Genomic DNA, 12,871 nt, shown 5'->3' with positions numbered 1-12,871 from the left:
GTATTTTGACGTTCAATTTAAAACTGAACGTTGGTACAGGTGTCGTCAGACATCATCATCATCATCTGGATATTGTGATTTGTTAGCACAGCATGACTATGAAAATTGAACTTTCTTTAACGTAATAATGTTATCGTTCGCATGCGAAAGTTCTCTATCTAATCCGTATCGATTGTCACAGGTGCAAATAATATTATCACCATTAGTTGATATCATGTTTAGCTGGTATCAGGTAAAAATATTTTACACTGATGTAGTTGTGTTAAGTTTTAGTTAAAATTAACTATAACGGTAAGTAAATATAAGCCAGCATGTATATAGATAATAAAATGCCACTATTACCATGTGAATTGTCAATAATATCTTTATTATTGTTAATATATTATTTTTTGTACTTGGTTTGTTATCAGTAATATAAGTATTTCTTAAGTGATAACGGTTATTCAAGGAGCTCTAGTCTGAAAATCACTGTTTACCAAATGCAAGTTTTATAAGATAACAGAATAGTTTTATTATTTAATATTTTATTAAGATATATGCGGCTTTTTAATACTGCTGTTGGTGAAATTTATTAGTTTATTGGTGTGTTTTCAAAGTGAAAATGGTTGAAGATTTAAGTAATAAGTAAGTGTCATTGCAAAGTGCTTTTATTTTTAGGTTAAGACCATTTTTTGGTCAAATGGCAATATATGACATTACAAATTACAAATTCTTGAGGAGAAGTAAAAAAATCTGTTAAAATTTTTTTTTCAAAAATTGCGCCTATATTAAAAGCCGAACCTGTCAGAAATTAAGTTATTACTGTCAATGCGGTTGACATGACTTAATCTCAATAAACGTCAATATGGCATATTCAAACCACTTTTTAGGGCATTGTAGCTTAAATGCACATCTATGCTGCTGCATCCTATTTCGTCTATTAATTTTATTTTATGCCACTTTTTAACGAATCTCTTAACCCTATTTCCGAATAACTTTATTCGTATTATAAAGATTAATAATCAAACTTTGAAAGTCGATTTAATCATAACCCGGTATATTTGTGATGTAGGTGATGGGAATTAGCCGTTGGTATAGTTAATTCGATTTCGAAAAAATCTATTTTTGGTAGGGTCGCTTAACCAGTGAATGAACAGCACCCAATAAATGAACAGTGACTTTAATTTCTTGAAAAATAAGAATATTCGATGGAAAAGCTCTATTATCTCTTTCTAACACGTTGTGCACACATCTTCTTTATAGCGTTCGTTCACTAGCCTCCATTAGGCATTGGCAAAACAGTTTCACAAAATATTAACCCAGGGGAAAAAGAACTCCGTAGGTTAATATTTTGTGAACAGTTTAAAACAAGCGACTGAAGTGTGACTGTGTCACCGCGTGACCATTTTGTGTCTCTATTTTATAATATTAAGGTAAGCAAATGTTTTTTTTTCTAGGCTTCATAGCTATTATATTTTATGAAATAAGTATAAGAAATACACTTTATAGGTTAATACACGCATAATTGTTTTCTTTAAAATAAGTTTATACCTAATACTTTTCTGTTATTGAATAATTCCTGCATGTTCAATTACTGGTTTAATTTTTTTTTTAAATATAGTAAACGAACAGTGTGTTCATTTACTGGATTTTACTTAAAATAATTTTTTATGCGAAGTTCAACCTTAAACATATCTTACATAGAACTGAACTAACTTGAATAATAGCATTTATACCCAAATGCAGTCAAACCAGTATAAACGTTTTCTATTAACGTTCATTTACTGGTGTTCATTTATTGGACGACAATTATTTTTTCAGATGGCTCCAAAATATTCACGTTTTAAATACACGGAGGAAGCTTTGGATGCAGCAATTATTAGTGAAATTCAAGCTGCAACTATTTCATTAAGTAAAGCTTCTTCTAAATGGTGGAAAGGTGCCACATATTCGAAAAATGGGCCCCTCTACAGTCTTGAGCGCTCATGAGGAAACTAGATTAGTTAATTGGATTTTGTCAAAAGCCAAAACATGATGTCTGATCCAGCCCGCATTTTCAATGCGGATGAAACCGGTATAAGAACGTGTATTAAGTCAGGTTTAGTTCTAGGGCCCTCCAAAAAGTTTAAAAACCTTTACGAGATTGCAGGCGGAAACGAAAAAGAGTCAATTACAGTGCTGTGCAACTATGCTGCTAATGGTGTGGCAGTCCCACCAATGATTGTTTTCCCATACAAAAGAATTCCTAAAGAGCTAGCTCTTTCGGTGCCAAAAGGTTGGGCCATTGGAAGGTCCGATTCTGGGTGGATGACCAGTGCAACGTTTTTTGAATATATTGCGAATATATTTTATCCCTGGCTTTTGGAAAATAGCGTTATATTTCCAGTAATTCTTTTCATAGATGGACATAAGTCCCACTATAATTTGGACCTGTATGAATTCTGTGTGGAACACAGAATCATCCTCTAAATATACTGACATCATCTCTGTGATGTCAGTATATTTAGACCCCTAAAAGTTGAATGGAAATCTATGTGCCGACTTCATAAACAAAAGAGTTGTACACCAATTACTCGGCACAACTTTAGCATCCTCTTTAAAGAAGCTTTTGATAAGGCTTCTAAACCAGAAACCATTATAAATGGATTCAGAATTTGTGGCTTTTATCCATTAAGCCCTGACTCAGTTGATTATTCAAAGTGTATTTCGACCCGGCGTAATGAAATCTCTGAGAAAAGACCCAGTACCGAATTATCAATAGAAGACTATAAATGTTCCTTGAAAGTATTGGACCATTATTTACAGGTCACTAATATCACAAATTTGTCCAACAGTGTAGTAGATTCTTTTAAAAAATTTTGCGAAAAAAACGCAGGTGACTCAACAAGTTTTAATGACAGTAGCGATAATGTTGACCAGTTATTTAGCGAGTCTGAAATAAATGACATGTTAGTGAATATATAGAGCGATATATTTACAGATTCCTTTTTAAACGACTTGCTCCTTAAAATTGACGGAGTTTTATATGAGCCTCCAACTTATCAGACATCACCATTGCCAGAAATTGATGTAATTACACCTATTTTATTACCTGGTGTGCATTTCAATTCCCAAATAAAATCATACTGTTTAGAAATTCTTGACACGATATCGACAATGCATTTATTATTATAGAAGACAGAGAATTCCAATCTGAGTATATGGCTATTCTAGCCTAAACTCTCCCTTGCAGCGAATGGAAGATTAAAATATTATCCAATATTGTCATTAATCCAAGAAATAAAAGTTTGGGAAAATCATCTTCACTGGCCAAAGCAAGAGGGTGTATCAAAAAAGAGTGTTCAAATGCCCTACGCAATAACATCCGAGAAGTGGGTGAAACATCATTCTGAACAAGAAAAAAAAAGAATAGATAAAGAGAATAAAATAAAGAAAAGAAAACTGGAAACAGCTTTAAAAAATACGTCAGCTGAAACTAAGAAATTAGCTAAGAAGCTTAAAAGGGTTGTTAAAGAAGGGGGACCAGAAAAAACAGAAGATTCAAAAAAGTTGATAAACGGAGTTCGAGAAAATCAAGGTAATTTTAACTATACCTAATAAGAATTTAGAATAAAATGAAATTTAATGTATTATGCTTTTAGTTAAAGAAAAACAAAATGATGTGGAAGCGACCAAGATCCAGGATGTTGATGATGAAAATAAAACGTTAGCCGGAAAACAGAACAAGAAGTTAAAATTGGCTGTTAAAGAAGGGGAATCAGAAAAGTTTATTAATGGAGTTCAAGAAAATAAAGGTGAGTTTAGTAATTATAAAAAAATGGATTAAAGAAATTATAATGTTGATATTTATGTGCTTTTAGTTTTTAAAAAAGAAATGTCTGTAAAAAAAAAGCCTGACAAAACAAGCAGTAAAAGTAAGTAAATAAATAATGTGTCTGGTCTTATATCATATAGATACATGGAAAATATATTTTAATCATATAATGTATTCACATTTGCAGCTTTTAATATTGGAGACTTCGTGGTTATAAGTTACCAAAAGAAGAGGTATCCAGGTTTAATAAAAAATATAGATCAGGGTGCCCAAGAATATGAGATCAGCGTTATGGAAAAGATAAAACCAAATTTTTGGTATAAAAGAAAATTTGTTTTAGAAAAAATTTCAGAGCCAATATCATCCAAAGGCAGTATATATAATTTAAATATTTGATAATTAAAAAAACCTTATTAAAAATAAACCTTATGTTCATTTACTAGTCGTATAGTTTTCATTTATTGGAGGAGTTCGTTCATTTACTGGGATTTTGGGCATTTGTTATAAAAATCGGCAAAATTTTAAAAAATATAAAGGGTAACGTATCTCTTGTTGTTCATAATAAGAGAAAATTGTCGAGACTTTTGTCTTTAAAAATGTTATAGTACTTAAGTAAATATATAACTGATTTACAGGTCCTCTAACTCAAAACTTTTCTTATTTGTTCATTTACTGGTCTAGTGACCCTAAATAAATTCTATACGAGGGGGTATACCCTAAAAATAAATAATTTCTAACTTTGGAGGTCGATATCTCGGCTTCTATAGGTACTATCGGGAAAATTCCAATGGTTATAACTTAGTTTCGTTTTTCTAAATCCGACAAGACAATAAGCAACGTCGTAGCTCTCATATTAGCCGAGATCTCGCATTTTTAGGGCTGAAAAAGAAGGTCGAAAAATAACTTTTACCGAATTTTCAAAGTGCCCTTAGTGTACGGCCAGACTGAATTGCGGGCGGGCGATAAGCGAGCGAGCGATTTTTTCAAAAGCTAATGCACAGATGCAAATAGCCACACCGACGCTTAGCGGGCGGGCGAAAATTGAGCGTGCAGCGTGCGATAAAAGAGTAATTAAACTTGAGCGTGTTTGGATTTTTGCATAGTTTGCTGCTGTGTTTCTCGTAAAACAGATGTAAATAAAAAGAAATAAAATGTGTAGCAATAATAAACATGAACAGAAGGAGCCTGAAGTTCATACCAGAAGATCTTTGTGGCAAGATAGTCACCCTTTATATAAAAGTAAAAATGCTGTTGATAAATTATGGCAAGAAGTGGCCGAAGCATGTAATTGTAATGGTAAGGAAACACTTTTTTTGAACACAGGTCTATATTATACTTATCAATATGAACGTATATAATTATTTAATTACACACACAATCACATAATTATTTAATACATAGTAGATGTGTAATTAAGTTGGCAAGTGGAACAAGTAGTCAGCAAGTTGTTCTCGAATTTCAATTGCTCTTGAACTCCCTCGATTATTCCTTCTTCCATTAAAGGCAGGTTGATTATTTTCCTGATATTGCTCCGATATGTGACGATAGTGGAGATCACTGTCGCCATCTTTGTCTCTTACTAAAATATGCAGGATGCAAGCACACTTAATAAGTATGCAAGCTTTGTCAGGCAGTGTTTCTATGTCTTTATTTAAAAAACGCCATTTGGCACACAGTATTCCAAAAGCACACTCGATACATTTTCTAGCAGTGGAGAGGCATTTGTTAAAGTATTCTTTTTTGGGATTAAGTCCGCGTCTCGGATAAGGCCTCGTTTAATATGATTTTAGAGGGTGCGCTTCGACACCTATTAAAAAATGTGGCAATTCTATATTTGTGTTCAGTAAATTAGTAGGACGAGAGACATTAAACAAATTACTTTCTAACAAATTGAATATCATTGATCCTGCAAATGTTCCACCGTCACTTTGTTTACCACGGCCTCCAATTTCAATGGATAAAATTTTTTTGTCCGCATCTACTACAGCTTGTAGCACGACAGAGAAATAGTGTAGATAATTAAAATAATGAGATCCAGAATTTGGTGGGCATCTTATTTGACAGTGTTTTCCATCTATCGAACCGAAACAATTTGGAAATTTCCATCGATTAAAGTAGTCAGCTATAACTTTCTTTAAAGAGTTCTCAGTTAGAATTGGCATAAATTCTTCCACTAGTTCTTCCCAAATAATTTGACAGGTTTCGAAAACTAAGTTGCTTACTGTAGATCTTCCTATTCGAAAAGCAAATGCTAACGATCTGAACGATAAACCCGTTGCTAAATACCTAAAAAAATCTATAAATAAGTATAAATATCACCTAAAGTTTTGTAAATATAAAAATCATAAATTAGCTATAATAGTGTATTATATTATATTTTTTTTTTATTTACGGATGCCAAAAACAGGTGGAAAATTTTAAAAGATTAGTTCAGAAAGGAGGTGAAAAAAATACCCATTCCCAGATCGGGAGCCAGTGCACCACCTGTAAGACCAAAGTGGCAGTATTTTGAACCAATGTATTTTTTAAAAGATTTTGTTACTCCTGCCCCTACACAGGGAAATTTGTTTTCTTGCAATGAAGATTCAAATGAAATCGAAGAACTTCATTCCGTTGAAAATAATGAAAACAATGAAGCCAGCGATCTACATTCACAACCTTCTTCACCCTCATCAATGCCACTACGAACACCATCTAGAAGCAGCTCAATTTCTTAAGTACGTAAAAGGACCAAAAAAACATCCAAGAAGAGTTTTTAAGTTTAGAAACTAAAAAAATTGAAATGTGGCAAAACGAAGCGAAAGACAATGATAACGCCGATTTACTGTTCTTTAAAAGTCTTATTGCCCCATATGGCTGATTTCACAGAATTTGAAAAACTAGAAATTAAGTCGGATATCATATCATTAATTTTGAAGAAAAAGGAAAAAAGCTGCCAGAGCAGCAGCAGCAGATTTTACAACTTCCGCTTTTGGAAACTGGTAACTTGGAAAACCAAGCAGGCCGCAGTAACGACCCAGGTTCATATTTAACGTATAATACATGGTGTCCATTTATAACCTGACACATTTTAACTGCTTATAAGTCGAGAACGAAAAATGACAACAATGTGCGGTTTTCACAGAACTTCATCAATATTTTTAAAGTTTTTTTTGACAGTGTTGCCAAGTTTCAAAATTTACCTGAAATAGGAGGAAAAAATTGAAGATTTTCAAAGGCCGATTTCTCAAAAATTTTAAATGTAACACCCTGTACTTTTTAATTTCACATAAAAGCCTATTAAATTCCCTTTCCGAATATGTATAAATTGTCTTAAATTCATTATTTTTTTTTACAGAGCTAATTTTAGTAAATGACACCTTTTTAAAAATTTTCCTAGAATACATATTCGGTGATTGTCGATTGATGAACATTTTCTGGTAATTGCCTATGTATCGCTTTAGCATGATCATAATTAAATAATTTGCGCTATTGCCATGTCTATAAAAAGTATTTATTCTATGTATTAAATTACAACAATTTTAACAACAAACAATTGAAGAAATTTATTTTAATTTATAACTAATAAATTAGCTGCTGAATATGATCCCCATTTTGCTCGGAACACAAATGTAGACGGAGAAATAAGTTGCCGAAGGCGTTTTGTAGCATTCGCGGTGTAATTTGGTTGAAAACGTTTACTATGTTGTTGCGCAGTTCATCCAAATTTCTTGGGGTTGGATTGTAGCAACGTCTTTTACATATCCCCATATACAAGAATCTGGAACGGTTAGATCGGGAGAATAAGGTGCCCACTCGATTGGACCTGCTCGCCCTATCCATCTGTTTCCAAAAGTAATATCTAAGGAATCCCTTGCGACCCGGGAGAAGTGTGGTGGTGCACCGTCTTGCTGGAAGTAGACCGTGGCTAAAATTCCATCCTGCTGAAGTAGAGGATAAAAAAATGTTTCTAACATATCAGTGTAATTGTTTCCATTCACTGTTGCTTCTTGAAAGAAAATGACCCATAAATTTTAAATTTCGATACTGCACACCAAACGTTCAGCTTAGGAGAATCTCTTTCAAATTTGTTATACACTCGAGGATTTTCATTTCCCCAAATTCGGCAGTTATGCTTATTTACTCGACCACTGATGTGAAATGTTGCCTCATCAGACATTATTAAATTGGTATCCGGCTCATTTCTAAAAAGATCTAGTAGTGTTTTGCACATTAAATATCTTTTTTCAAGGGCGCGATTTTCTATTTTTTGGAAAGTTTGAATTTTGTAGGGTTTAAACTTAATTATAAAAAAAAAATAATGAATTTAAGACAATTTATACATTTTCGAAAAGGGGATTTAACAGGCTTTAATGTGAAATTAAAAAGTACAGGGTGTTACATTTAAAATTTTTGAGAAATCGGCCTTTGAAAATCATCATTTTTTTCCTCCTATTTCAGGTAAACTTTGAAACTTGGCAACACTGTCAAAAAAAACTTTAAAAATATTGATGAAGTTCTGTGAAAACCGCACAATGTTGTCATTTTTCGTTCTCGACTTATAAGCAGTTAAAATGTGTCAGTTTATAAATGAACACCCTGTATTATATAATGTAGTTTTTGTTAGAAAATTTGGTTAATTAGCCTGTTATAATAAAATTAAATAAAAACTTTTATTTCTATAACTAGCATTTCATTATTATATATAAAAAGAATATATTCTAATCTTAATGTTACTACCAGTCTTTCTTCTGCTGATATAGGAGATCGATAATTTGTCGTAATTTTCGTAAGCCTCCTATTAACCTTACTTAATAAAAAATCATATGTGCTTATGGACATTCTTAAGTATTCAAAGAATTTTTCCGGGTATTCTCTTAATTCGACGTATAGGTGGTGAAATTCTCCAAATTTTTTTCTCCTTTTATTAATAGGGTTTATTCCATATCTACGAGACTTCTCCAAAAATAATTTCCACTTCATATAGGGGTTACTGTCTATTAAAATATTTCTTTTTAGTTTTGATAAGGGCGCCATGTTTACTGGCGACAGAACACAACACAGAACACAAATATACACAACTTATCTGCGATTTTCTATTTTTAGTACGGCCAAAAAACCGCTCGCTCGCTTATCGCCCGCTTCACGCCCGCCCGCAATTCAGTCTGACCGTACACTTAGTTCTGCTAGAATCTCATTTCAACCCGGTATATTCGTGATGTAGACGATGTGAATTATCTACTGGTTCAGTTAGTTCGATTTCGAAAAAAAATCAATTTTTGGTAAAAAAATTTGATATGGGGAGGGGTACCTAATAATTTACTTTTATGCGACTTTTTAACGAGTTTCTAACTCTATTTCTGAAATAACTTTGTTCGTATTATGATGTTTAATAGTCCAAGATAACGGTATTCTTCTGGACATATGACGGTTATTTAGGGAGAGTAATAAAAAATTAACCTAAAAATAGACCAGTTTTGTGAATTCATTCAACTTCATAGATTTTTCTTAGAACTTTCAATGAAATTCTAAAATGTTTAGTGGACATAATATGTTAAGAAAAATACGGTAACAGTTATCCACACCAAGCAATAAAAATATTATTAAGTTCTGAGGTGTGGATGATTTTTTACTTTATTTATTCTAAGGTAACAAATAAAATTTACAAGAAATAATACAAATTAATAAGATCTTTAACTATTTCATAGAAAAAAGACCAAAAAATTAAACTTAACCTCAAGCAAAAAAAACTAGATTATAATTATAACCAACATGCATGACAGCACAACAGGAGAGGAGAGTAACAACTCTCATTAGTTCAGTGTCTCCCGGTAGATGACATCTGATGCCACAGTACTTTGAATTTATTTTACAACAAATATAACCGCAAAATAAGGCAGTTTAAATGATTTTTTATTAATTGATTACCTTTCATTGGATTTTTCTCGTAGAAATGACAATGACATTCTAAAATCAAACCCTAACGAAGATTTGCCGGCATTCCAAAATATTTTCGAGTTATGGAGGGATCCGCCAATGGAAGAAGATCCAGTTATCGTACCGGATATTGCGGAACTCGTGACCCAACAAACCTTACCGGGCATTTTAAATGATCTTTTTTACGCCGAAATGAGAACTGCCGAGATGACGAATTTAGGAAACATATTATTAGGTACATTATGTTCGGTTACTATGAACTATGGTTCGACAAATGTTTTATTTTGTAGGTTATAATACTGAGTCCACACAAGACGATTCACAAATCGGACGTTTGTCACTGGCCCACGAGAAGTTGACGCATATGCCGAAAATCGTGTGTGACGAATTCGGACCGCACATTAAAATTTTAGACATAACAAACAATAGATTCAAGTAAATTTTCTGAAATTTTAAATTTCCCTGAAAGATATAATTTTTTTTTTAGAAATTTGGACTTTTTAGAACATTTCCCGAAGCTCACCACCCTTATAGCGGACAGAAACCCCATAAACTCAACAGACACAAACATACCGTGGCTACCAAAACTCGAATTGCTCTATTTAAACCACTGTAAAATTGACGAGTTGTATTGGGTCGAAACTTTACGATACAACTGTCCCAATTTAAAGTATTTGTCCCTTATGGGAAACCCCGTAGTTCCATCATTTATGACTAGGGCCAACATGTATCAATATTTGCAATATAGGTGAGACAAATCAGTCATTGCAATGGCAATGGTTCATTGACTTGGGTTAAACAGACTTTAATTTATTTTTAGATTTTATGTGATATCCGTAATACCAAATCTCATACACCTTGACGATAAGAAAATAACAGAGGACGAGCGCATTCAAGCGAAAAATATGTACCCCACACAGTTTGTTCAAAATCTCTTTAAAGCTACCAGAGCGAGGTTTCCACACTACTTAAGGAGACTCACCGGTAGAATGAACAATTACTTTTCTATTGTCCCCGGTAAGAAGATCCAAAGGAACGTTGTTATTTAGAAATATTTGTGTGTATTATTTCTTTAATACTGAATCTATAGGATGTGCTAATTTTTAAATAAAACATGTTTTTTAAATGCTGGTTTATTATAATTCATCAAGAAACATTATTTATAATGAACACGCTAAATTCACTCTTGCTCGATTAGGTCTTTTTTATCTAAAAACTGGGAAACCTAAAACAGAATTAAAATATTCGTCTTATCAGTTTTGTATTAAAAGATCCACGCCACTGGACATGAGTCGATCTATAGCGTGGGCGGAGTTTCCTTGCGCGTTAGTGGGCAAAGCTTTGCTGCGCATCAAGGCTCCGCCCACCAAATGCTTTCTTGTCCAGTGGCGGAGATTTTCACCCATTTTATGATTACCTCTTTATATTGTTCAGGGGTCGCTTGTATATACCTAATCGGCTTGGAAATTCGAAACCCAGAATGAAAACCTATTTTTAAAAAAATTATATTTAATTTTTTTTTATTTAATTTAATAATACAAACCTGGAATAAACAGGGCAGGGCTGTTGCTCTCTGGAACATTGGTCTCCAGGCTTTCTCCACTTGACATGTCTGCCCTTTTGCCGATACCCCCGTAGCAGGAATGGCCGAAAAGGGCACAACCACCTGAAAAAAAAAACAAAATAGATGTAATAAGGGATTGAAAGCGTTAATAATAATTGTTTTGGGTTTCCGGAATTCATTTTTTCTTCATATTTTTAAAGCTTCTGGATCTTTTAAGTAATTTCTAACTCTATTGCCAAGGATTTCAAATAATGTTTCGTTTTATTCCAGGCGTCTGGGCATGAAAATCAGTAATCTGAAATATTTTTTTATCTTATTCATGACTTTTGGATTCATTTTTTGCCCGATTTAGTACTTGGAGAATAAAATTTTTTTTATTATTTCAGATTTTTGAGAGCGAGTTTTTAGTGTATTTCAGGTCCTATTAAAAATATTTCAAACCCCTGAAATAAGATTTAAAAATTTTAAATGCCTTTACAATTCCATATAAAAAGAGGGGTTATTTGTTTGGAATAGACACCTTAAACATTGAGAATTAATTATCTCAAATGCCTGAAAGGGATAAAATTTTATTTAAAATACCGGAAATCACAGAAAAATGTTACCAAAACACTGGAAAAACATGGAATTTTTCCAGGCATTTAGGGTCATTTTTTTTTTCCAGGCATTTAAAAAAAATTGTCTCTTGACTTTTTAAAATAATTTATCAAATATTTGAAATAAAATTGGTCATACATGTAAAATCCCTTAGAAAATATGGAAAAAACTATTTGAAAGGCCTGGAAAAACAACTATAAGTAATTCCAGGCTCTTATATTGATTTTTTTTATTCCAGGTATTTATTTAGCCAGTATTATTTCTAATTCCTGCAATTACCAGGAATAAAATTATAAAACGACTCCAAATTATTGCCAGCTTCTATAATCATGTTTCAAGTTTCATTTCAGGTATTTCAAATGTTATTTTAAGTGCCTGAAGCACAAAAAAATTATTGAAAATTCCTGGAATAAAGTGCAAAAATGCCTGGAACAAGGCATGGAACATTCACTATAGGCAGTCGTGGAATAGGTTTGAAAACTGGTGAAATATTTAAAAAAAAAGGGGTCAAATTATTCGTACTTACTTTTTGCATTTGTTTTATCGCAGAAAAGGGCAAAAACCAAAAAAGAAATACAAATGGTAGCAAACTTCAAATGGTACATTTTGAGCTAAAATAGCGCACAATATCTTGATCTGCCACAGAGACTGAAAGTGATTCCTTGGTAGGTCTATGGAACTTTTATATAAAACCCTTTATCAACCCCCTTTTGTAAGATAATTGTTATTATGTTTAACATGTGTATAAACAAACATACTTCACATAGGTAAACTAATATTTCCTGAACTAGGGCCAATTATTGTTTGATTAATTCTTCAGTGAAAACCTTTTATTAGTTGAAGTGCCTATAAGTGAATATTTATACCGGTAGGTAAATAAGTTTAGCTTTATGTATATTAGATATTAACTCAATAAAATTAAAACATTACATTACATTATCTTACGCTAAAGTACAAATTATTTTACTAATAATTGATAGTAAGGAGGCACTTAAGTATTT

At 32.5% G+C, this 12,871-nt stretch overlaps 2 protein-coding genes across 3 annotated transcripts; one reads left to right on the top strand and one right to left on the bottom strand.

The window, feature by feature from the left end:
• Positions 1–152: 152 nt before the first annotated feature.
• Positions 153–10,835, top strand: LOC126734079 (leucine-rich repeat and guanylate kinase domain-containing protein-like). Of its 2 annotated transcripts, none has more exons than XM_050437588.1 (5): positions 153–291; positions 9,724–9,944; positions 10,000–10,144; positions 10,197–10,457; positions 10,530–10,835. In XM_050437588.1, exons 2-5 carry the CDS (start codon positions 9,809–9,811, stop codon positions 10,756–10,758), a joined length of 771 nt encoding a protein of 256 aa, XP_050293545.1. In that variant the 5' UTR covers positions 153–291; positions 9,724–9,808; the 3' UTR covers positions 10,759–10,835. The 2 variants fall into 2 exon arrangements, with proteins under 2 accessions (XP_050293545.1, XP_050293544.1); XM_050437587.1 differs by lacking the exon at positions 153–291 and adding an exon at positions 452–624.
• LOC126734080 (uncharacterized) lies at positions 10,810–12,564 on the bottom strand. The gene is made up of 4 exons (XM_050437589.1): positions 12,397–12,564; positions 11,253–11,375; positions 11,127–11,197; positions 10,810–10,934 (listed from the first exon to the last, which is right to left on the bottom strand). Exons 1-4 carry the CDS (start codon positions 12,473–12,475, stop codon positions 10,890–10,892), a joined length of 318 nt encoding a protein of 105 aa, XP_050293546.1. The 5' UTR covers positions 12,476–12,564; the 3' UTR covers positions 10,810–10,889.
• Positions 12,565–12,871: the final 307 nt, after the last annotated feature.

Source organism: Anthonomus grandis, chromosome 3 (assembly GCF_022605725.1).
Source record: "Anthonomus grandis grandis chromosome 3, icAntGran1.3, whole genome shotgun sequence".
Classification (NCBI taxonomy): domain Eukaryota; kingdom Metazoa; phylum Arthropoda; class Insecta; order Coleoptera; family Curculionidae; genus Anthonomus; species Anthonomus grandis.
Note: the sequence above shows the minus strand (reverse complement) of the source record. Positions and strands in the feature narration are given on the sequence as shown.